Genomic DNA, 24,447 nt, shown 5'->3' on the forward strand with positions numbered 1-24,447 from the left:
GCGAACGTCCTTCCCGTCTTTCTTCACCTCCGAACGTATCAGGCTATCTCTGGACGTCTTACGTCGTCTCTGAATATAAATGCCTCTACTCCCTATCATACAGTGGCGGCAGCAGACGTTTTGTGATGGCCGGAGATGCTTGGAGGTGGCAAAAGACAGTAGGGGACATTTGACTTTGAGTGCAAATGTCTCTACTGTCTATCAGACAGAGGCGGCAGTAAACGATTTGTGATGACCGGAGATGCTTGGAGGTGGCAAAAGACAGTAGGGGACATTCGACTTTAGAGGCGATAAGTGATGACCAGAGATAGCTTGTGGTGTTTGAGTAGACAGCAGCAGATGACAGGAGAAGACAATCACACGTCCAGTAGCGACAGTGTGAATGGCCCTACTGTCTTCTGTCCTCTGTCATCATCTCAACCCACCTCAAAACTTCTGCCACCTCTGAATGCGAAAGACTCTACTGTCCTCGGACACCTTTAAACACCTCATACTATCACTGGACGTCTTTTGTATCCTCTGAATGCAAATGCCTTTCCTGTCTTCTGTCCTATCTCAGCATTTTACGGCACCTAGCTCAAAACATCTTCGGTCACCTCTGAATGCGGATGCGTATACTATGGCCCTACTGCCTTCTGTCCTCTGTCATCATCTCAACCCACCTCAAAACTTCTGTCGCCTCTGAATACGAAAGCATCTCCTGTCCACGGACACCTTTAAACACCTCTGACTATCTCTGGGCGTCTTCTGTCGCCTCTGAGTGTAAATGCCTCTACTGTCTATCATACAGTGGCGGCAGTAGACGTTTTGTGATGGCCGGAGATGCTTGGAGGTGGCAAAAGACAGTAGGCGACATTTCACTTAGAGGCGATTAGTGATGACTAGAGATATCTTGTTGTGTTTGAGTGGACAGTAGCAGATGACAGTACAAGACATTCAAATGTCCAGCAGCGACAGTGCGAATGGCCCTACTGTCTTCTGTCCTCTGTCATCATCTCAAACCACCTCAAAACTTCTGTTGCCTCTGAATACGAAAGCATCTACTGTCCTCGGACACCTTTAAACACCTCTGACTATCACTGGACGTCTTTTTTCGCCTCTGAATTCAAATGCCTTTCCTCTCTTCTGTCCTATCTCAGCATCTTATGGCACCTTGCTCTAAACATCATTTGTCACCTCTGAATGCGAATGCATATACCGTCCTGTGACAGCTCACGACATCACAGGGTATCTCAAGACGTCTTTTGTCACCCCTAACTGTGAATGCCCCCTAGTCTTCCGTCCCATCTCATGACCTTAGCCCTCTTCAAAACGTCTTCTGTCACCTCTGAATGCAAATGCATATGCTGTCCTCTGTCAGCTCCCAACATCACAAGCTATATCTGGACGTCATTCTCGCACCCAATTGTGAATGCCTCCTCGGCTTCCATCCCATCTCATCACCTTAGATTAGCCCTAGCGACTTTGTGAGCTGGAGCTAAAAAATCTCACAAAGCAGAAGTTTTTAACTACATTTTACATAATTTATTTTCACAGATATCTTTAGTTACATTATGTACCAAGACCCAGGCCCATTATTGACAATGAAAGAGAAACCATACAGTTGTAAGCCAATTATTTAACACAGAGATTTGATATCTGAATGAACTGAATATTTTCAGATATGGTTTTATAGAATTTGTGATGCAGTAAAGTGGGCCAGGTATTTGATATACAGGAAGTTCACAATTAAATGGTTTTCCTGTAAATTTTACTGAGTCCAATTATAGCCCACAAAGGGGAATATGAGGAAGTTCGGATGCATGACTAATGCATGGCCTATCCAATAAATGAGGGTATATTTAGAATTGGGTAAAGTAAGATAGAAACCATTCCCCTTTGTGGGCCTAGAATTGGACTTTGAAAAATTTAGAGGAAAAACTTCCTGTTTATCCCTGAAAAGTAAATTTAGAGGCATAGAACTAAACAAGTCAACAGAAGATAAATCAACTTTTTCCAGACCACTGTAATGAAATATAGAGATAACTTTTGATTTCACGTTCTTCAATTGATATGAGAGTCAACAACATCTCTTTGAGGAGAGTCAACAATATCTCTTTGAGGAGAGTCAACAATATCTATTTGAGGAGAGTCAACTATCTCTTTGAGGAGAGCCAACGATATCTCTTTGAGAAGAGTCAATGATATCTCTTTGAGGAGAGTCAATGATATCTCTTTTAGGAGAGTCAACAATATCTATTTGAGGAGAGTCAACTATCTCTTTGAGGAGAGCCAACGATATCTCTTTGAGAAGAGTCAATGATATCTCTTTGAGGAGAGTCAATGATATCTCTTTTAGGAGAGTCAACAATATCTATTTGAGGAGAGTCAACGATATCTCTTTGAGGAGAGCCAACGATATCTCTTTGAGAAGAGTCAATGTTATCTCTTTGAGGAGAGTCAATGATATCTCTTTTAGGAGAGTCAACAATATCTATTTGAGGAGAGTCAACGATATCTCTTTGAGGAGAGCCAACGATATCTCTTTGAGAAGAGTCAATGTTATCTCTTTGAGGAGAGTCAATGATATCTCTTTTAGGAGAGTCAACGATATCTCTCTTTGAGGAGAGTCAACGAAAGCTCTTTGAGGAGAGTCAACGATATCTCTTTTAGGAGAGTCAACGATATCTCTTTTAGGAGAGTCAACGAGATCTATTTGAGGAAAGTCAACGAAAGCTCTTTGAGCAGAGTAGAGATAGGTCAAAATAAGTACCTTTTGTTTCAAAATTTGCAAACTACAGGGTGTAACCAACTGATAGACAACAGAAATTTCAGGAAATGCTATACAAATAAGTTCAGCAAATTTGCTATGCAAAATTACTCCCTGAATAATTTAACAAATTTATTTGCCCCTGGAAAACAATTAATTTCCGTTGAAATACTTTTACTAGGTGAAGCGGTGATAAAGCGAAATATACAAGCCTATAATGAAACACTGAAAATAAAGTTACAAGCTACAAATTGTACATATGTGTATTTTGAAAGGGGAATATACAGCAGGGGTTGGAGGGTCAAGCGGGTGATCTCCAGGTCAGCGAACCGAGTCTAATTTGATTCTATAAGAAAATCTTTCTTGCATGTACAATCATGAACAGTGTCATTGTACTGTGAAATAGTAGTGACACCTATCAACGACTTTGTGTAACTCATTCTGGCCAAACTTGCCTTTTCACTGGAAGCCATACAAGGTGTTTTACAATTACGTATAACTCTGAAATGCTTCGGCCAGAACATGGATACCAGTTTGGCATCCCAACTGAGAAGATTTAAGCGAGTATAAAATCCCCAGAAGCAAGATAATCCTTAACTTGGAATGCCCATTAAAATATGTACATTACATTTAAATCACATTCTCCTTGTCACCCAACGAAAAATACAGCCGACAATTATTGACTAAAACAAGCACTTATCCCCACCCTGAAGAAACAATATTCCAACTTGCCGAGGATGAAACAGGCCTCCGAACCTACCAAGAACCAGTAGTAAACTTGGAAAGCAGAAATCGAAAGCACATAATTTCATATACTGTCTTTGTGAAGTCGAGGTAGAGACAAGTTATTTCACTTCAGCAACCTTTGGCTGTTTTGTGACGCACATATTCTCCCAGACACAAGCTTCCCCGGATAGGCCAACTCGGTAAGCTGGGAAGCCTGACTGAGTAACATGATTCTCGACAAGTTGGAGAGCCGATTCTCCTTGGTAAATACATGTACACATTTCTATACATCCTCATTTAGCATATACTTAGAAATAGCCTGCCAATTTTAACCATCTTTTAGAGATTGTCAACACTGTAATGCATAAGAACGAACGATCCATTTCATGCTAGTCTAAGCTTGAGGCGGAGCGTAGTACATTTCACCACTGGAAATAGCATGCAAATGACATGACAGATATTTTACACAAAACTCTTCATATTAACGCTTAGAAGATCATTTCAATGTGAAGCGCTATAAAAATGGTTTTAATGATTATAATTATATTATTCTTTCATTACATAAAGTAGCTGCATACTAAAGGAACTTAATATAATACAGAGATAGACTGACTTGAATAATATTCATTCACGTTGAATGAAAATTAATTTGATCCCCTTCCCACTGTTATGAAGAAAGCATAACACAACCAACAAAAAAATCAACAATAATTCTTCATATCTTATATTACTTCAAGAGCCAAAACTGTCAACCTAACAACATTTTGCTTGACCTATTCATGTTTTTAAATTTGAAAGTGTTCTTTTCTTCTTCTTGGCAAAGCGCTTCCTTTTTGCTACAACATGTCATGCAGATCTCAGTACCAGCATTTTAGTTGCGCGTTTCAGAAAGTCCTTCCACGAGACTAGTGCGGAGGATACCAGTCAAAATCCATGGTGGTCAAGTATTGAGACAAACTGTTCAGACCTTGCCTCTAGGTCAGGGAGCATTCAGGATTGACGTGGTTCAAAAGAACCCCAAAATCCTGCTACACTCTGAAAGCCTTCCATATAAAAATACTCAAACCATCTCCACTCTGAATACACTGCTTCACGGAATGCTATAGAGCCCAAAAATCACATTCCCTCTCGAAAGCATTTTTTGTAAGAGTGCCTGGACCATATACATGTACCATTTTGAAAGTCCTTTACATAAAGCTTCTCAAATCATATTCCACTCTGAAAGTCCTGAAATAATGTCTAAAGTATCTCCACTCTGAAGTTTACTCAAGGCACCATAATGTCCTATAAGCCTGAAGTACTTCATGCAGGGCCTGGAGATCCGAAATCATATTTCATTCTGAAAGTTCATCTCGTAAGAGCGCTCAAATCATATTCCATTCTGATAGTCCGCTCTTGACATCAACATGTCCTTGTACTCCTGTAGAGCTTCCCTTAACGCCTTACACACCTGCGTCGAGGTTGACGTGACACACTCGACCAGACAGGGGTAGAGGTCGATCACTTGACCCCAGATATTCTTCTCAACTGAAAATAAAGAAAAGACATTCTTTAATTTAAGTTGTCTGAACAGTCATGTTATATGTTTGTTTGCTTATCAGCCCTTCGCTACCCTCGCAAAACTACCAAATCAATGAATGTTTGTAAGAGAGACATCCAAATGTAAGGTATTATGAAATGTACACCTGTAAAATCACATTGAAATCAAAACCCATTGACCGAGAAAACGAACTCCTAAGCAGAAAACATATAAAACCCAGCTGATTGTTATTGTAACCATGGCAATGTGACACCCTCGTTTCCCTCTTAAAAGTGACCCTCAAATCTGATGGCCGGCATTAAAAATAACACTGCCCCTCATCATATTGGTAATGACAAAGCTGAGATATTTCAAAACATAAGCCAGACAAGCCCAAAACCTATTCAGCCACTGAAACAAAAAATCTCCAACTTTACGGCAAAATGATTACGCAAATGATATGACAAATTGCACAGAGCAGCTTAAACATCTACCTTCAGCAGAGTCATCTTTTTTAAATGGCCATTTGATTCTTTCAGGAAACAAACTTTCTGGAAGTTGAAGCCATCAGAAATATTGCTACTTCTTTATACCAATTTAATTGATCTTTCGACAATAATTGCTCCGAAATCTTGATTTGAGAGTTCTAGAAATTTAATTCGAGACGCCAGGTACATCATGATTCAAGTCATCTGATGCCGGGCTGCCCCAGCAAAAGGATTAAAGGAGGATTCACTCAAGAGTATGCGGGCACTATTTACAAAATTTGCCATACACTGACATCGCCAATTTTTTTCAATCAATTTTCTTCAAGCGACCAGGTCTTTAAAGTTTCAGTGTAGGTTTTTCCCATCGGTCGACAGGTATAGCACTTACTGTTCGCTGGTGGTGCCCTCTTCAGTGATTGTAACAAGGTAGTAATAGCTTTCAGAACGGACACCATCTCGGACATACGTGGTCTGCAAAGCAAAGCAAACACGTTTAAAACAACTGTCACCTCTGATATCATTTTTGGGCAAAACAAATTTATTAAAATAACCTTGGTCCACGAGGTATCACAGACAATATTACATCATATGCATTACATTCTGAGGTAAAATAAACATGGGGTTGCTCTGCAGTGCATGCACAAAACTAGTGCATGCATATTGTGCAATTTAATCGCTATCTGCAGAACAAACCAGAGATGGATTTTTCTCTGTATGAGATGCAGTTCACGCTCGAACATTTGTTGGAGAACCTTATTACCAGATGAACACAACATCATTTTGTTAGAAGCCTCAAACAACACAGTTTTTCCAACGTATTCAAAATGATTCTGTCCCAGGGCAGTCCAGCTCGGCAAGCTGGAGTACCTGCTTGGTGCTCGGTAAGCTGAGGAATCAAGTCTTTAGAGTGAATTTGGCGATGTTGGTTCCTCAACAACCATTGCTAATCAAATAAGGAATTCTTTTAGGCCTGAAAACCAATGTAGATATACAACAGATAGCACTCAAGCTCTAAAAGGGTTAAACTTTACCTTGGCAGTGGACATTTCCCACTCAGTTTCTCGTCTTCAACGTATTTCTTGAGGACCTCCTGACACCGTTTCAGCAGCGAAGCAACCGCCAGCTTCGTGATTGAGCCTTCTGGACCGCTGGACGCCACATTGCTGATGAACGAAAACTGCAATAACGTCTCGAAGCACGCCTTTGCGAATTCTTCTCGAAGTTTTCGACTGGAATCAGTTTCTGGAAAAGTATGGAGAAGATAATTAAAGTCAGGGGTGCAGCTAGCTTTATTTTGGTCGGGGGAGGCTCTCTGGGGAAGGGGGAGCAAGATAACACCTTTTGAAATTTTTCAGCCAAATCATGGTCAAAAACACATTTTTTGCTGGCCTCTGGGGATGGGAGGGGGGATGAAAATGCCAAGGCCAAAACTCTTTTTGTCTTCATAAATGAGTGGTCTTTGTCTTATAATACACATTTGAGCATTGTAGTTCACTGGTCGGGTACCTCGGACTGAAAAAACCTGAGGTATGTGATGTAACCGAAAGTCAACACCTGGATTTTGACTCTGTACTATAATTTATTTTCTTACTATACCTACCAACAAAGCTCTCAGATGTGGCCGAATGTATTGAGCCCCGGTTTAGAATGTTCATGACCTGAATCACAAAGTCCTGAGGAATGTTTAAGGCGTATGGCAGGATATCGTCACGAATCACATGGACAACCTGAAGGAAAACGGAAAACTCAATCAAAAAATATTGAAAATACTGGTCTCTCTGGCTCTCTGTTGGAGGAAGAGTTGAAAGCAAGCCTGGCGTGTTTCTAAGAGGATGACCTCCCCAACTGATTTTATACAGTAGGACCTCTCTATTAAGGACACCCTTGGGACTGACAAGTGCTGTCCTTATTAGAGACGTGTCCTGATTAAAGAGGTCAAATTGAATGGACACACCCAATTTGGACCAAAACCAGTGTCGTTAATAGAGAGGGTGTCCTTAATAGAGAGGTGTCAGCTAAGGGAGGTTCTACTGTAACTGGAGAAAGCTGAGGAAACATGAGTTCCTGTCACCTCTGAGGTGCCAAGTTCAATTCCGAGTTGGTCCGTTAAACTCGTATATTATTTACCAGCATTCTAAGTGCATAGTTCCAACATTTGCCATTAGATGGCATTGAAAAGCGCCACGATAGACAGGAAAGTGTCATGTCAAAATGAAATGTGTTATCGCAAACCTTTTTTTCCTCACAAAAGCCTGATACTGCTCCCTACCTTCCACCTTGACATCAGAACTTTGAATATTGCTTGTATCTCTATCATTGCTCTCCAGCAACATCCAACAGAAAATTTTGGAACACGACACTTATGGAGCAACCAATTAACATGAACCTTTTCGCTTCTTGAGTGTTCTTGACAATTAATAGCTGTCACAGTGAAATGAATTACTCTTACCTTACAGTCAATGGCCTCATCTCGCTGATAGTCTTCAACAGATAACGTAGGTGGTGGCGGGCTGAAATCGACAAATATACAATTTAACCAATCATACTTGGTGTCATTAACATTAAACAAGAAAAATTACAGCTTCATCAATTTAAGGTGGGAGGATTTCATTAAAAGATTTTAATCAATCTAGTGGTATTCATCCTAAAGGAAATCAGGATTCACGTTTGCTTCTCCGGCCCTGCACAAAAACCCATGAGACTACGTTAGCCCTCCTTTGGTGAAGTGCCCACACAAAAGCCATGCGCCCCCAATCAGAGTGTCGCTAGCATTTGATTCTGGGAATAAAATCAATGTTGTAGGAACTTTACCCAAACTCGCATTTTCACTGGTTGTTTTATCAAGCCGATGGAAAAGAAAGCACTGTTACCTTTCTGAGTGCTATTTCGTGCAAATCATTAGAAGTAAGGTACTGGAACCGCAGTTGACACTTAAATCTTTGATGCTGACTTTAAATTGATGCACATCTGTACTTTAGCAAATGGCGGAAATGTCTCGGGGGGGGGGGGGGGGGGGGTGTGTGTGTGTGCAGGGCCAGAGAAGTGAACATTAACCCCCGATTTCGTAATGATGGTGATTTTTACTACAATAATAAAAACCATCAGATTTTAAATAATTTTCATGCCATTCATGCATTATTTGAGTCAACTGCCATCTTGGTTTGTGATTTTGTACACTTATACACCTTTCTGAGTGTCCGAAATAGTGATGTCATAAGGGGAAACTAGGCCTTATGGTGGAGGGACAAAGGTGATAGTCATGGTTGACCAACACACTTGAATGCCTTTAATGACGGCCAAGGGGGAAAAAGTTAGTTCCAATGCAAGCCACCAATTTCGGGAAGCATGTATACTGGACTTTAAGACGCTTCAGCCAACTTTCTGAACTTACTTTTTTGAGAATAGGAACTCCTCAAATGTCAATGCCAACTCCAGCCACATCCCATGAAAGGCTGCATCTGTAACAAAAAAAATTATAACAATAGTGAGTCCAGACACCATTCTAATCCTTATCAGGCCACCAATTTGTCCCCTTGAGCAAAAAGGGGCCAAATTAGATGTCCCCTCTCAAAAGGATCTATCTCACCCTTTAAAAACATTATGTTTTCCGATCTTAAAGGTGAAAGATAACATGGCCATTTGTTTATGTGATTCACAACAAGTTGGACTAAATTTTGTATACTTGTTGTACAGTCTTATGTATGTGCATTTTGTTCTTGTTAGGTTGGTTTACTCTTTGATAGAAACTTCAAACTGGCATTGTTTGGTAATACATAATATAAACACTTAGTGTGGTTTGTCTGCAGAATAAAGGCAGGGAACATGGAGCACTGTTGATGGGCGGTCCTGCTCAATGGATTTAAAGTGGTCGCAATCATTATTACACAATAAAAGGAATTTTTTGATTGTTTAAATGTTGCAAGAAACTTATACAGCAAGTGCAAGTCCCTGGATCATTGTAGCAATCACAAAACATATATTCAGGGGGTCACCCAATATCTGACTTCTCCTGTGGATACACGCTTGCTCCTTACCATGTTTCCTGGCCACAGGCAAGCCAATGCTGAGGACAGTGAACATCGAGTTGATGGCCAGGGTCCACGTGGTTTGAGACGGACATCCATACTTCAGGCCGAGCGGTACTTTCAAAGCCTGCAACGATATCAGAAATAGAGAAATATGAGTTTGATTCATTTTTAACTGCAGGCTGGGCTACTGAGAACATGCAGTGATATAGAATTTATGGCTGGCCTCCATGTCAACTAGTGAGGGGCAACCGTCCACACTTTGGACCAAGCAGAACGGGGCAAAACTAGTAATTTGGTATAAAGGAGGGGGCTTCACCATGGATCATCGATCATGCACATTTAGCAGAGGGGGGATGGCCTCGGAAACATTTGAAATCTAGATGCTTTAGTCTCTGCAATGCGATTCCACTACTTTTGACCTAAAAAACTGTTGGTAGAACTGACAATATTACAAACACACTTAATCATCACAATAGTATAAATTTTGATGCACTGAAATGCTACTCTATAACCATTCACTATGATAAAATTGTCAGAAAGCATTGGGCAGTCAGCTTAACACATTTTTACCCTATTTCTTTACATTGTTCACTTTCAAAACTGCTTCTTGGCAAGCGCAATCCCTTCCTTCTGATAAAAGAAAATACTTTTCAAGTACATGTACATTTTTTGCAACATGGAAACTTTTTTTTCGGAGATTCAAATTTCGAGAATATATAATTTGCAGCAGATGTCACCGGACTTATGAGGGTTAATACCCGAGTTTGCTTGCCTTTTCATGACCATGGCCATTGAAGCATAATCCCACATACATGTTATGGCCAAAATGATGTCAGCCAATCCAAACTGACCTAGTATTCACCCCTCTTGACCACTTACAATCAAGTTTGCATCATACTCTCACATTGTGTGGACATAATGATTATTATCTAAGGCTGGCCAATTTACGATTACACAAGCCTGCAAAAACGTGGGTCAAGATCGATCGCAAAAACCTCGGCTACAGGTCCAGAAGGTCATAAATACAGAATGAAGCATTCTTATAATTTCGCAATCTTGGGCAGAGGATGGAATTTTATCAACCTTGGATTCAGTTTCTATGGCCATCACTACCGCATGCAAATTGATATATGTTTGCGTCCTAGGTCCAGATTGTGGGTTGATGTTTGCTATGACATGAATTCAAATATTACTGGCAACTGATTGGCATATTTGAAGTAATTAGACGACAGACTAAATAATGTGACAACTTCGAATATGAAATATTGGATCATGGATCTGTTTGAATGGTCAAATGTGGTAATGAAACACAATCGATGATAACAAATTAAAGTTCAGTAAACATCAATTGCTAATGGAAAGAATTTAAGACTAGTCTTCATGTATTTTTGATATAGGCGAAGAAATGGAAATTGCTTTTAACCGAAAATGCCAATTTATTAGTTGACAACAACAATTTCTACAAGACCGCATTTAAAGTTTTAGCCTCCCCTCAAAACGGCATGCTAACGTCTGACCTTAAATCTTTCTGAATCAAGAAGACAGAACAGGACTAAAGCTAGCTTTTTGGTCATCGGGGGCAAAACACCTGTTTTAGCCTCCCTCAGTCTGAACCTTGATCAAAATTTAGGGGGGAGCATTTGCCCCTTTATATGCGCATCCCTGCAGAAAATACCGATGTGATCAAAACCACGGCTCAAGTCCCACAGAAATTGCGTCAGTCACAACGTTAATATCAATACTGTCAATAATTTGATCATTTCATCAAAATCATTTTAATTCAAACTGTTCAACAAGTCCACGCTTCATACGGGTGAGGGGTCATTGCTACCATTTATAGATATCGCCATCCATAAATATCGGATTGATCAAACATTCGACACCTGCTGTCTGTCTTGTGGTGCCCACACGCACAAAGGGCCAGATGGGAGCACCCCGCGTGTCAGTCATTTCATCCTCGGCAGCCCCTGGTTCAATTCCATGCCTTGGGTGCAAACAAGCAACTTTCATCACTGAGCTGCGATTGTTATCGCTGCGATGTTACAAAAATATCTCTTGTCTGCAGGTAAAACCGGTTTGATATTAATCGCAGGATGACGCGATCACCATTTTGTTGCAGGCACTTGTGATCACCTGTGATTTTTGTTGCATGGGATTATAATCAAAGGCCCCATGAACTCTAAAGGATCTCAACAGTATCATTGGACGAAATTGTCACTGAGGTGGTAGTAATGACAACAGAGGGAGTGACACGATTTTAGCGTAATAAGTAGATATTCAAATTCAATACATATGAGGTCTTCGAAAAAGCCACAGCATGGGAGAAGTTGGAAAAAAAAAATCAGATTTCAATTCGGGCTTTGCATGCTCATGAATGAGTTCAAAGGAAATCTTATTCATGAGCTTGCATAACCGGATACAAAATCTGGAAATTTCATTCCAAATTTTGCCAATTGTGGTGCTTGTTTCGAAGTCCTCAAATGACCAACTGCCCCAACTACCGCATATTCACGCCGATCCACCGTTGTTGTGCGCATGTCCATAGACTGATATTCACCGTCGATAAGTCGGCATATATTCGAAGACTGAAGCCCCACACCTTACGCAAGTAGAGGTGAAACTATAACCGTGCCTTATAAGGAGGATATCACGAGATGTTGTAGCTCCTCGTGAGAGCAAGTCACAACCCGTGATCCAATGTTATGTAATGTTAGATCTAGTGTTGATGTAATCTTATAGGGAATGGGACAACTCGTGATGTTTCAGAAGTAGTGTCATTCCTTCAACAATGTTGTTGAACTCTCCTGAGGAGAACATGCAGAAACTAGAAATATTAACCCCACACAGACAGTTATATCGAAATAGCATAAATGGCGGGCCCAATTTCTCTATAGTGATTATATAAATCTGGCATTAACTTATTATTGATTGAGCAAAAATCTCAAACAAGCAGTGTTCATTTGGATTGAAATCTCCAGATTTTCAGTTTTATTGCGTTCATTTAGAATGAAATCTCCAAATTTTGAATTTTCTTAGCTTTTATTCAAATTAGACAGATTTTATCATAAAAATAAGGAGTTGAAAGAGATATCGAACACGGGCAGGACGCATGCACTTCCCATCATTGTCTGTATCCGAGCTTGAAATCTGGAATCCTTCTTTTGCCAGGTGAAGGAATATCAAGCAGCAAGGGTCTACCGAGTGTTCATGGCTGGTTTGTACCCAATAACACACAAGCTGTATGAAAACATCACTGGGGATTACTCAGACAGTTGGTAAATATTTTCCTAATGATGTAAAACGTAAGAACTACAGGAGTCTAAAAAGACTCCCAAGGTAACATTTCAAGCCATGGTGAAGGCCTGCTGACTCGGAACTCCCCAAAACAAAATCAGATTTGAGCAAGACCCATCCTTGAACCCGATGTGAACCTGCCACAGCAGAAAAGCTAAACCTCATGATGCTTCCCCTCCAAGTAGAGATTTGGTTTTGCAAACGCTTGCAAAGTCATCCATATGGACCAAACCTAGCTCCTTCCTCAAAAGATGGACACAAGTCACAACCAAGTTATATCACAAGGCCTGTCTTTGACTGAGCCCCCCACCCCCACCCCCCAACCTTTGGCTTACTAGCATCTTTAAGTAGACAAGACCAGACACCTCCACGCGACCAAGCATATAAATCATCCCCTCTCTCAAAGGACAGTAGCAAGTCACAACCCGGCTGTGGCAAAAGGCCTGTCTCTAACATTGCTGCCCAAGCCCCCCAACCAGAAAAAAGATCTCCCCCTGCAAGACCAGGCAGATGCATCCTCCAGTTGACCAGATCGCTACCTCCTCAAGATCGAATCCAAATATATCCAGATTGCGGCTATTTTCATAACCACTGACTGGCCATCCAGTGACATCATCGCAACCAAAATGTCGCAACTGCTGACAACGTTGAATGACCACGGCTGGAGGTCACGACCCCGATGCCGGTTGAACTGCACAGAAATCACGGTGTTATGTAACTTTATGCGAGGCCTATTTAGCTCTCGATGGACTGGCCAATGATCATCAGGAATCAGGACAGGGAGTAGGCTGAGAAGGGGTCAGTGGTTGGTGGAGCATTATTTGTTGACAAGGAGACGCATGCAGCACATCATTAGCACGTTGGAGTGATATTTCGATATTCTGTGATTTACTCTGAAATATTTTAGGTAGGTATAAACACAATTAGGATTATATTTTCATAATTTCTATGTTCTTTTGGATGTATATCAATTTTGATACAGAGGAGTCATTATTTTGTTATTTTGTAGAATATAAAATGAAATCTGTAATTATTGTTCTTGGGCTGGCATATAACTCCTCGGATCTGAGAAAGACAAACATACTTTTCATAACTGCAGTGACCATTGGTCTCACATTTGGTACACATATACGGTACATATAGTCAAGTGACCTCAGGGGCCAAAGTTTGGTTTGATCTGATTCACTGCTTGGCCAGCAGGGGGCCAAATCTGAAAACCTTAAAAAGACGATCATTGCTTTACTACTTGCAACCAATCTGATAACATGGGTACATATAACCACCATATACAGTATTATATGTCACATGATTTTTTAATTTGACCTACTTATTAAGGCCACAGACATCAGATGGCATACACTATAGCATGTTCCTTAACCAGCATGAAGTCTTAACCACCAAATATCTGTACGGTGAGTACAGTGGCCCCTGGTCTTTTCATTTTATCGTGATATCGATACCACTATCGAGTTGCATGTGCTGTGTTGGATTAGATAGGGGGCAAAGTCACAATCAGAGAGTTTTCAGTACTGGTATGCTTTGTCCAGACAACAATTAAAATTTTGGTGTGATAGAATTGAAATCAACACTAAAATCAAAAGCGTCGAGAGGAGCTCAAATTCCACCCCAAATTTTCTCCAAATTGCCTCAGGTTTGGGTCTATACTTTAGCTCCGTCTTCTCGGTCATGAGATTAGTGCAGATGTCCGCCACTAGGTGCTAATCAAACGAGAAAAAAACCCAACAACATCGGAATTCCCAAACTGATTGGTGTGAATCACCCAGTTATTCCCATTGACCGCTTGTTCAACCCAATGTTTTATCTTAGCCCCGATTGCCCCCATATTCCTGACCTGTTCTGGTAATCATACACAAAGTTAAGTCATACAATATGAACACCTAAAAAGTTGGGTCATTGTTCGTGATTATCAATCATCGCAATGATCTCTGGCAACAAGTTCGCACAATAGACGACAATATTACGTAGCGGCATTATGTCTTAATCGAAGAGAAGCTTAACAAAAGACGTAATCAGAAAAAATTCCAAGCACAATTGCCCAATCGATTGTTTCCGATGTTGATTTTGCATCACTTAGTTTGGTTAGTGGAAAGTTCAGAATATCATGCAAAGCTGAAAAGGAGAGTCATAATGTTACTTTACAATAAAACAAAATCCTTATTGATAATGTTTACAAGACAAGAAATAGTTTTTTTTCTTTATTTGTTAAAAACATGTTTAAGGCAATTAAGCTTTAAAACTTAGACCCTGTAGTACAGTAGAACCTTTCTATCAAGGACAACCTTGGTACGGACAAATGCTGTCCTGAATATGAGGGTGCCCTAATTACAGAAACAGGAGGTCGTCCAATGCTATTTAACTGTGAAATTTAAATCGACAATTGGTTGGCGACACCCAAGTTTTCTAAAGTCGGGACGTAATATTCCAGCTTGGCCTTTCAGGTTCCACTTTGTTGTCATTCATTAACCGGTCTTAGATCGGTGAGACTAAAGTATCTTGGTCCAGTATATCAATTTGCAATTAGGGGATTGATGTTTGATGTATCAATTGATGATTGCCTGATAAACAGGTGGCATAAACTTTGACATTTATTACACAATCTCAAAAATTCCACCAGCATGGTCCAAGCGGTCAAGAGAGATTAGCGTGAATTCCCAGTGGGTCAGAATTACGCCATATTGGATGAAGTTCACGACCTTTCTCAAAGATTAGGGAGGGGTAATAGTGCTGTAGGGTGTAATAACGTCACATAATGTTTGGCGCAGTGTCAAAATCTAAATTTAACCAGGGGTCTTGACCCAGTGGATTTCGGCCCTTCCTCGAGTGACCGCGCAGTCACTACAAAGGTGCTAACACTTTTTGATTTCAAAGAAACGTGAATTACGTAATAATTTTCGAAACTTTTCAACCACCTGCCTACGCAAGTCCTGCGCTGAATAGACAAGACTGGATATGTCTGCGCTGGGGTGCAGACAAAATTACATCAAAACATCGGCCTTTCAATAGCGTGGACAGGTCAGGTAATTTCCGCAAGAAAAAAACCCTCAATTTGTTTTTCAATTACAAATGTCTACTACTGGGCACCTGTTCTTTGTCCTGTAGCGATTGTAACCATTGAGGCATTCTTTGTAACTTTTTGTGTAATTTTCTCGCCGCAATTATCGCAAATTCCCAAAACCTCTTTGAAAATCATTAAAGATTCCCAGACAGAATCAATCAGTGTCACTTTCTTAATTGGTCTGGAACAACAAGATCTGATTGGTCAATTCAGACGTAAACATGTCACATGACATCATCAGTGAAGATACTGATTACTAACAATTTGCTCTCGGAAACATATATTAATTCATCCCCTGCAGCTAAATTATGTCAAAAAGTGACAACAAGATTGATAAATTCTTCTTTTTTCCCTCATTTTGTTCCGAAGAAAAAAGGCAGAAAAAATATCAGAGTGAATGGACATTAAGTTATGCAATAAGTTTTCGTCAATCACACTGGTTTAGATTATACCAAGAGTAAAAAAAATTGCAAAGAATGGGTTAATGATGTGAAAATATGACACAAGAGAAATGTATCATCTGAGGGACAAGTCCTACTAATGCATAATCGCTTCAGCCAATCAAATATTGAAGTGGAAGAGAATCTGTCAAATTCTTCTGATTTAGTTGCTGAGCTGTGACAAGTAAAACAATGCAGATGCAGTTTTTTTTACGCTAAAGACACACCATTGTGTGTGACATCATACGCTTATGTAATCAACAACAGCCAATCGGAAAGCAATGCGACAACCAATCAGAAAGTAATATGACTTACTTTAAATTCCGACCAGAAGAGTCTATCTTTAGGAGGCGGTCATAACTGATTCCGAACACCAACATTTTTGGGATAAGCTTTCAAATTAGAGGTAAGGCATTTTTTTAAATTTAAGGTTAAAACAGTTTTTTTTAGAAGAATGTAGTACTTTTTTTCCCACCCTTAAACATGATAAACAAACCACTGATAATATGATGAAAAGTGTGAAATACCTCAATATGTTACATACAATATGTACATGATTCAGTAATCTTACATTAAGTAATCCTTCATTAGCCAATATTGCCAAGGAGGACAACATTACATGCACAAAATATATACTGGCCTATGCAATGTGAACGAATCATTGTTGGTTGTGCACTTTGCTATGATTTGAGTTCACACTGTTGAAATCTCCAAGCTTGCACTACATGCACCGGCTGGCCTAGGCCGAAAAATGGCTTCCCCAGCAAAAGGGTTAAAGTGACTCTGCTGAAGCAGTAGAACCCCTCTGATAAGGACCTACTCAGGACTGACATGTGCTAGCTGTCCTTTATAGAGAGGTGTCCTGATTAGAGAGGTCAAATTGGAAACAACCAATTTGGGACCAAATCTTTTGTCCTTCAAAAAGAGATTGTCTTTAATCGAGAGGTGTCCACCAAGGGGGTTTCCACTGTAATCCCATTGGGGATGAACCTCGATCCATTCCAAGTGGACAAGTCCTGAACCCCCCTCAACTGGCACAGACGTCAAGCAAACGCAAATTCCATTCTTTCCTAAGTCTCGAGGACTGAAAACAACAGTTAAACTGAGCTTTTGGCCAACTGAACTGAAAGCCCGAAAAGGGTTAACAAGAAAAACCGCCACAAACCAATCGAGCAGAAAAATAGCCTGCATTCCCCTGATCAATTTTTTCTGACCACTGAACTTTTCACCTCTTGGAGCATAGCCGGCCAGGATTAGCTAATATCTGGCGGCATTGCTTCATACCCTCATGTTGTTATGCAACAGAAAATAACACCCCAGTGCAGACCAAAATGTTAACTGGCTGGCCGCCAAGAATGGCGGTTTCGATGGCGTCAGGGCGATTTTTTTTGCAGCTCTTTCTGGAGTAGGCCTTTGAGTATAGTTTTTTCTTATCTGAAAAAGTTTTCTTTCTTATTCTCCTTTTAAGGGGGAACCTTTAAAGGGCCGAATGTAAAATCAGCAGTAACCTTTGTTGACTTCTCTTATTTGCATCACACACATCACGCTTCAATAAACTGGCCTTAATTCCTCCGAAACGCATTGCTGCATACCAAGTTATAAATTCATCAATTCTGATCTGGAATCGATCACCCCTGATTGAGTTATGACATTTCTTCAGGGTGAGTTCTTCCCAACAGCTTATATCTTTAACCATTGATAGGGGGAGGCCATTAGTTTGCCACCCTTGAAAACCAGAGTCAGGCTCATGCTCCTCCCCTCCCACACGTTACTATAATAATTTAATAATAATATAATATAATAATAATAATAATAATAATTTATTATTTTTATAGCGCCACTTAAAAATTAATTGCCAGTAGCGCTTTACAAAAGTACATTCATACAGTAATAATAGGAAAGACATTTAAAACATGATTAAAACAATTACAGGACAGTTTAAAACATAGTTAAAACAATCAGTGATAAAAGGCTTCCTTAAACAAATATGTCTTGATGCATTGTTTAAAACTTTTAAAACGTACAATCTGCCTAAGATGTGTGGGCAATGCATTCCAAAGCCGCGGAGCACAGACCCCAAAAGCTCTATCACCAGCAGTGACTTTTTTGGAACGATTCCACTCCAGGGCAGGAGCCGAGTGAGCTCTGGTTCCCTGCCTAAGACGCTGGAGTGGAAGCTGAAGATAGTTGGGGCCGGTGCCCTGCACGGCTTTGAAAGCGAAGGTTAAAATTTTGAACTTAATACGTTGTTGAACGGGGAGCCAATGAAGGTCATATAAAACCGGTGTGATGTGATCATATTTTCTAGTACCCGTCAAGAGTCTGGCTGCTTGGTTTTGAAGTTTCTGGAGGCGGTTAATTTCACAGAGAGGGAGACCATAGTACAATGAGTTACCAAAATCGAGTCTAGATGTAATAAAAGCATGTACAAGATTACCTAAAAGGTCTTCAGGTAGATATTTCTTGACTGACGCAATCTTGCGCAGGTAAAAGAACCCGGACGAAACAACCTGTGATATTTGTTTGTGAAACAACCTGTGATATTTGTTTGTGAAACAACCTGTGATATTTGTGAAACAACCTGTGATATTTGTTTGTTACTAAGCTTGGCTGTTGTGCGGGGTGTTGGCCTGAGGTTTGGGATGACAGTTTGCAAGCCTACTGGCAGTGGTTGAGATGTAAGGCCAACCCCAGAGGCCTACAGGCAGCATTTTTTGTTGTTTTGAGTAGAATAATCCCAGTCAGTCCTGATAGAGAGGTCAACTCTCTTCGACAGTGTAGCTTTCCACTGGGGTCTCTGGTTTCCTCCTACTTTACATCACAAATCGCCCAATGTTGCTTTTAGAGCTACATGTTAGAATGTCCTACTTGACACTCAGCTCTTACCTCAATATTTTTTATTTCTAGGCAAATAATCAACATAAATCTGCAAGAAAGACACATTTTACAGTATAGGGAGGGAGGCCCCTCTAGCTAGGGGTCAATATGTTTCTCTCAACCTATTGGCTGACTTCTGTTGTTTTTTTTACTTCATTTGATAGTGCACTGCATGAGCTTAGCAATCACTGATTTATCATTCATAACACTAGCAGGTCAAATGAACTTTTTTTGGCCCAAATATCGACCTAGCAATATTTCGTCACATCTTTTCTTGACACAATTGGAGTTGGATTAACGCAATCATTTTTTGACACAACACTTGATTGTGTCACCACCAAATATTGACCAATGCACTTATCAGGGATTATCAAACCACAAAATTCACCTACTAATTGTTCATATCAGCAAATATAATCCCAGAAATAAACCTACCATTGAGATATATACAGACATTTCACTGGTTTTTCTGAACTATCACACCAGTGCCATTTGATATGAGGAACCATTGGTCATGGCCGACAATTGTACCATGTAACAATACTAGGCATTATGAAATCTGACGATTTGTGACTGCTTTTCACGTACCCATTTTTTCATTTGGTCAAAAAGGCCTTCATTATCAAGTACTGAGTTATCAAGTTGTATTGAATACTCTTTTCAGAAGTGATTAAAATCACAAATTGCTCGTTTGGGGGGCGCTTGAAGGGGAACGCTGTTCGTAATCACTGGTGCATGGTCCAGGAAAATAGAACTGCAGTACACACAATTCTGTAGTACATTTATTACCCAGGCCCATATATGAATTTGCTGAAAATTGGTATTTATGATATTATTTGTATAACTGTCTACATATAAACAGCAATGCTCAAATTTGTATTCAGTATGCAATCACGCAATTGGAAACTTTCAAATTCAATTATGAATTTTGACTTTTTTAAAAGGCCTTTTAGAGTTCATTTCAATGCTCTTTCCTTGCATCAACCACAAAAAGGGCAAATCACGAAAGATGATACATTACAATTGCCCATTACTGTTTATTGAGCTAATAATGTGCAAGTTGGTGCTAAGCTCTCAACTTGATATCTTTTTCTTCTGAAGAGGAAAAAGTAACAAAATGTAATAATTTTCTCCTCTAATACTACTGACTGTTGTAGTTACTTCATAATCACATCATTGCTACAGCAAACATTATACAACGTCATTAGCTATTATGTAAGATCAACAGCTGTTATTTTTAGCAGGAGGTGACCAGTAGGTCACAAATTTTTAAAGTGATATCATACCTATCTTTTTTAAAGATTTTAAATCAGCTTGAAGACGGACCTATCATTGCAAATAAATGTATCTTCTTTCTTTCCAGTACATTTTTTTTAAATGCTGTAGAAAAGTTTATATTTCGCAAATCTGAATAAACTCCAAATAAAACATACATATTGTCATTCAATGTCATTCAACATGTTTAATTTGGGTAGATAATGGGTTGGTGACAACAGGTTGACCAATGGTCATATTTTGCCAGCTTCGTTCTAGTAACTAACCAGTCTTAGATCAGTTAAATTAGAGTAGGGTATTGCCAAATGAAATTTGACTTGATGGCTGCTCTCTCCTTCCATCCAGGGCAGTTGTTACAGGCAACATTTCTGGGCCTATCAACACCAGCAAATTTCAAATCAGCACCCTGACTAAAATGCCTGGCATGAAATACCAGAAGAGGCTGGCCTACTTGCTTTGAAGGGCAAAAACAATCTTTTCTCTGATGGGTCCATTCTGAGGTACATAGTAACAAAAACCTTTTCTGCAAGAATCCTTTTTCCATAAGACTTGAACCGGTTAATTGGATTGAGATAACATTTTGAGAACCTCTGCATGCTTTTTATTAGAGGTTTAATCCACCTTGGAGAAATTTAGGGATTTGGATCGAAACAGGACAGCATGGGACTGACTAATCCCATGTTGCACAAACTTACACCTTTTCTAAATGTTCAGGGCAGTAATGTCATATAAAGTTCACATTCACCTTGCAAAAATCAGGAGTTTTCTACCGAATACAACTTCATGTAACTCGACATGAACTTTTAACCTACACACTCTCAGAGTGTGAGAGATTTAAAGCAAAAAGAGTGCTTTAGTTTTCTTTTATCGATACACCCAGGCAACTTGTGCAATCCATTCCAACTAGACAGAATAAAAAGTGCACTTCATTTATATGTCAAAAATACACTTTATTCCGGGTCTATATGCGTGAAACCTAACTTGAACTTTTTCATCCTCAGTTTGAAAGAATTCCAATGTTATCCCAATGCTATTGCTGTACACAATGTACAGAGGAATTAGGCTCTTCTTGACAAGGAACCTATTATGAATATAAACCCTCGTCTGATTAGTTCTTACATAAACCTGCACAATCCCATGGCATACAACACTGGCCAGTCTAGCCGACTGTTAGCACAAGTGGCGTAATAACCTTACCTGCCATTGAATAACGTTATGCAACAACGCACCATAGATTCTTCTGACCAACCACAGCCCATGTTATAAGGTGGTATAACCCCTCGTCCACCAGCACTCCCGACGGTTTGGTTTGAGCATACATATGGAATAATCAGGCAGTTTAAAAAAAAAGTTTTGTTGTATTTCGGATCTATCTTCAAAAACATTTTTCTAAATAAAATTCATTGGAAAAGGTAGCAAAATGGTAGGTTTATACTAGACATGATGGAATGTGGTATTTGATAACAGGAATAGGCTTATATTCTAAAAGCTATTTTGTGTTATCACTCTTTGGCTACTACACATGTTTTAGGGTATGCAGGGACCTATTGTTTGATGACCGATTGTTCAGCGCCCGCGTTGCTGTGGAGTCTTTGAGGGAAGTTTTAAAATTTGCAATCTTGCTCTTGCTGGATTCCTCATGTTTAGGCACTACTCAAAACAAGTCGACATAAATCTGTCTGGGGGTTTTGGAAGCAACACTTTGCACTTGAGATCAGGAGATCAGAGATGCGACATTTAAGCAGACTAGAGGTGTTATACAGCTGAGGACCTTTTCGGAGAAGTTTTTTTGACAAGTCATCAGGTAATGCTTTCACCTGGAGCCAAGGGTCTTACGACATTGTCTGGAAATAGGCAGTTTAATACTAATAGTCTCATATCTAAATTGGTCATCTTCCTCTTTTCTTTTCAGACTGCCTTTCCAAGTTAAAGTGTAACACCCCTCATCCGTGATGTTAAGTGTACTCTCCCAATACAGTCTAATGGAACAGCAAACGACAGAGAGACCATTCAAGGCCTACCCGCGTACACCAGTCACCATACCCTCACAAACCTATTCCGGGACAATCCCGAGTTCATTCTACAACGCCTACCCGTCGACGACACATAACAGCATGTCACGTCACGACTCGTTCATGCCAATGTCCGTGAACACGCAGATGAGCGCGACCCACACGACCAGTCTCGCTGGACAGGGCCCGACCCATCCCAGTCAGCAGAACCAACAGAGTTTACGCGACATGCAATCACGGATGTCTTGTTTCCAGAACAATATGCAACTGAACCCGACTTATATGGACATATCGGGGAATTTCAAAAAGGAGAGCGAGGATTCTGCAGCGCTTGGGGGACCTGTTGGGCAGGAGATACCAATACCGTCAGGGTCTGTTTCGACCAGTGCCGACAGCACAAGTAAGGCACAGAACGCCGAATTGGACGTCCTGAAGGACACACAGGCCGGGAATTGTAGCGACGGTAGTAGCAGTGCCGAGGGTGATATGAGTGGAATCATGGTTCCTCCGAAGAAACGCCCACACTCGAGTGTCGTCGACGATCATATGGCCATGCGACATATGGAACCATCGAATTTAACCGAAGAGATGAAGGATGGTGGATATTGGGAGAAACGGAAGAAGAATAACGAATCGGCAAAGCGATCCCGCGACGCACGACGCATGAAGGAGGAACAAATCGCTCTGCGGGTCGTCTATCTGGAACAGGAGAATCTACAACTCCGAACCGAGGTATCGCTTCTCCGGAGCGAGATTGAGAAATTGCGATGCATGCTTTACAACGGATAAACAACGCGGCCAGCGAAACGCTAAAACTATGACTAGCTGTGCTATTAGATACTGAGCTTGGTCGTTAAATAATATAAATATCGTTGTATTACACGAACTGCTGCTGCTTTCAAATCCATTCAATGGACATTACTGCTGCCACTTTTTGCCTCGCACACCCTAACTTTCGCATTTATAATTTCACCCTCACAAATTCACCAATCGCAATATTTCAGAACCGAATTGAAAACTACTGCTTCAATAAGACGATGGTTTGGTTTGGTTTCTGAAGGAATACCATTGGAACACGTTGGAGAAATGAGTGAGTCTAAACCAAAGTACTGTAAAACCAGCTAGGAGCTGTCTTTAATCCCCGCATTACTTCTCAATAACAAGGGCAATCACCTTGTAAAGCCTTGATGGCTCCTATCCAAGTTTACAGTAATTCTCTTGGATGAAGGTGGACACAAAATGAGATTGTAAATCTTCATCCAAAAATCGTCTTGCGCTCCGACAATCACCTTCATATCACGCAAATTTATTTTCATATATCATCACGGTGGGCATAGCAAAAAGTGGTCAACCTATGGCATTATCATGAAATAGTACATTTTAATTAGAAATTCTTTTTAAGCAAATTCATATTGCACCATACACTTGCACTACCAGTATTTTAGCAATTTTCTTGTTATTTTTAGAGTTTTCATTGCAGTCCGGTGAACTACTTGAAGTTTACTCCGTCAGTATTGTGGAATCAGATGTTCTGATTTCTTATAAGATATTTTTTTAGCTTTAAAACAGACAAGTTCTGTCCAGTTCTGTATAGTTTTTGACGTTAATTGGTATTTGAGCTTTAAGCTAAACTCTAAAGGCCTACTACGTCCGTTCAAAAATTTGAAAACTGAAATTGAAAACTGAAAATTATGTAAATACACACTAAATATAGATTTAACAATGCCATTATGCACACTGATATACAAATACTATAAATGCCAAGTTTCTGTGCATTTGCAATGTTTGTTATATACCTGTGCCACAAGGAAATACAATGAGCATAGATGGCGGAGTAGGCCTTTAAAACAGTTGTGTGCACACAGTTCAGCTTTAAACATTCAACACTACGTTGAAGCATGTTAATTTCTGCTAGTTTTTTATAGTCAGTTCAGCTTTAAACTTTCAACTCTGATTGATGTTT

General features: G+C 40.1%; 2 protein-coding genes across 3 annotated transcripts in view; one reads left to right on the forward strand and one right to left on the reverse strand.

Moving 5' to 3' along the window:
- Positions 1 to 1,535: 1,535 nt before the first annotated feature.
- The window catches only part of LOC135490724 (protein MON2 homolog), a 307,158-nt gene continuing 284,246 nt past the window's right edge, over positions 1,536 to 24,447 (reverse strand). For both annotated transcript variants that reach the window (XM_064776123.1, XM_064776122.1), the window contains exons 25-31: positions 9,517 to 9,634; positions 8,874 to 8,940; positions 7,932 to 7,992; positions 7,083 to 7,209; positions 6,514 to 6,724; positions 5,871 to 5,953; positions 1,536 to 5,002 (exon numbers count right to left, since the gene is read on the reverse strand). In XM_064776123.1, the coding sequence (XP_064632193.1) occupies positions 4,845 to 5,002; positions 5,871 to 5,953; positions 6,514 to 6,724; positions 7,083 to 7,209; positions 7,932 to 7,992; positions 8,874 to 8,940; positions 9,517 to 9,634 (825 nt within the window). In that variant the 3' untranslated portion in view covers positions 1,536 to 4,844. The remainder of the gene's footprint in view (positions 5,003 to 5,870; positions 5,954 to 6,513; positions 6,725 to 7,082; positions 7,210 to 7,931; positions 7,993 to 8,873; positions 8,941 to 9,516; positions 9,635 to 24,447) is intronic.
- LOC135490865 (transcription factor VBP-like) lies at positions 22,425 to 23,273 on the forward strand. Its single transcript, XM_064776426.1, has one exon. The coding sequence runs from the start codon at positions 22,425 to 22,427 to the stop codon at positions 23,271 to 23,273; it is 849 nt and encodes a 282-aa protein (XP_064632496.1).

This window comes from Lineus longissimus, chromosome 7 (genome assembly GCF_910592395.1).
Source record: "Lineus longissimus chromosome 7, tnLinLong1.2, whole genome shotgun sequence".
Lineage (NCBI taxonomy): Eukaryota > Metazoa > Nemertea > Pilidiophora > Heteronemertea > Lineidae > Lineus > Lineus longissimus.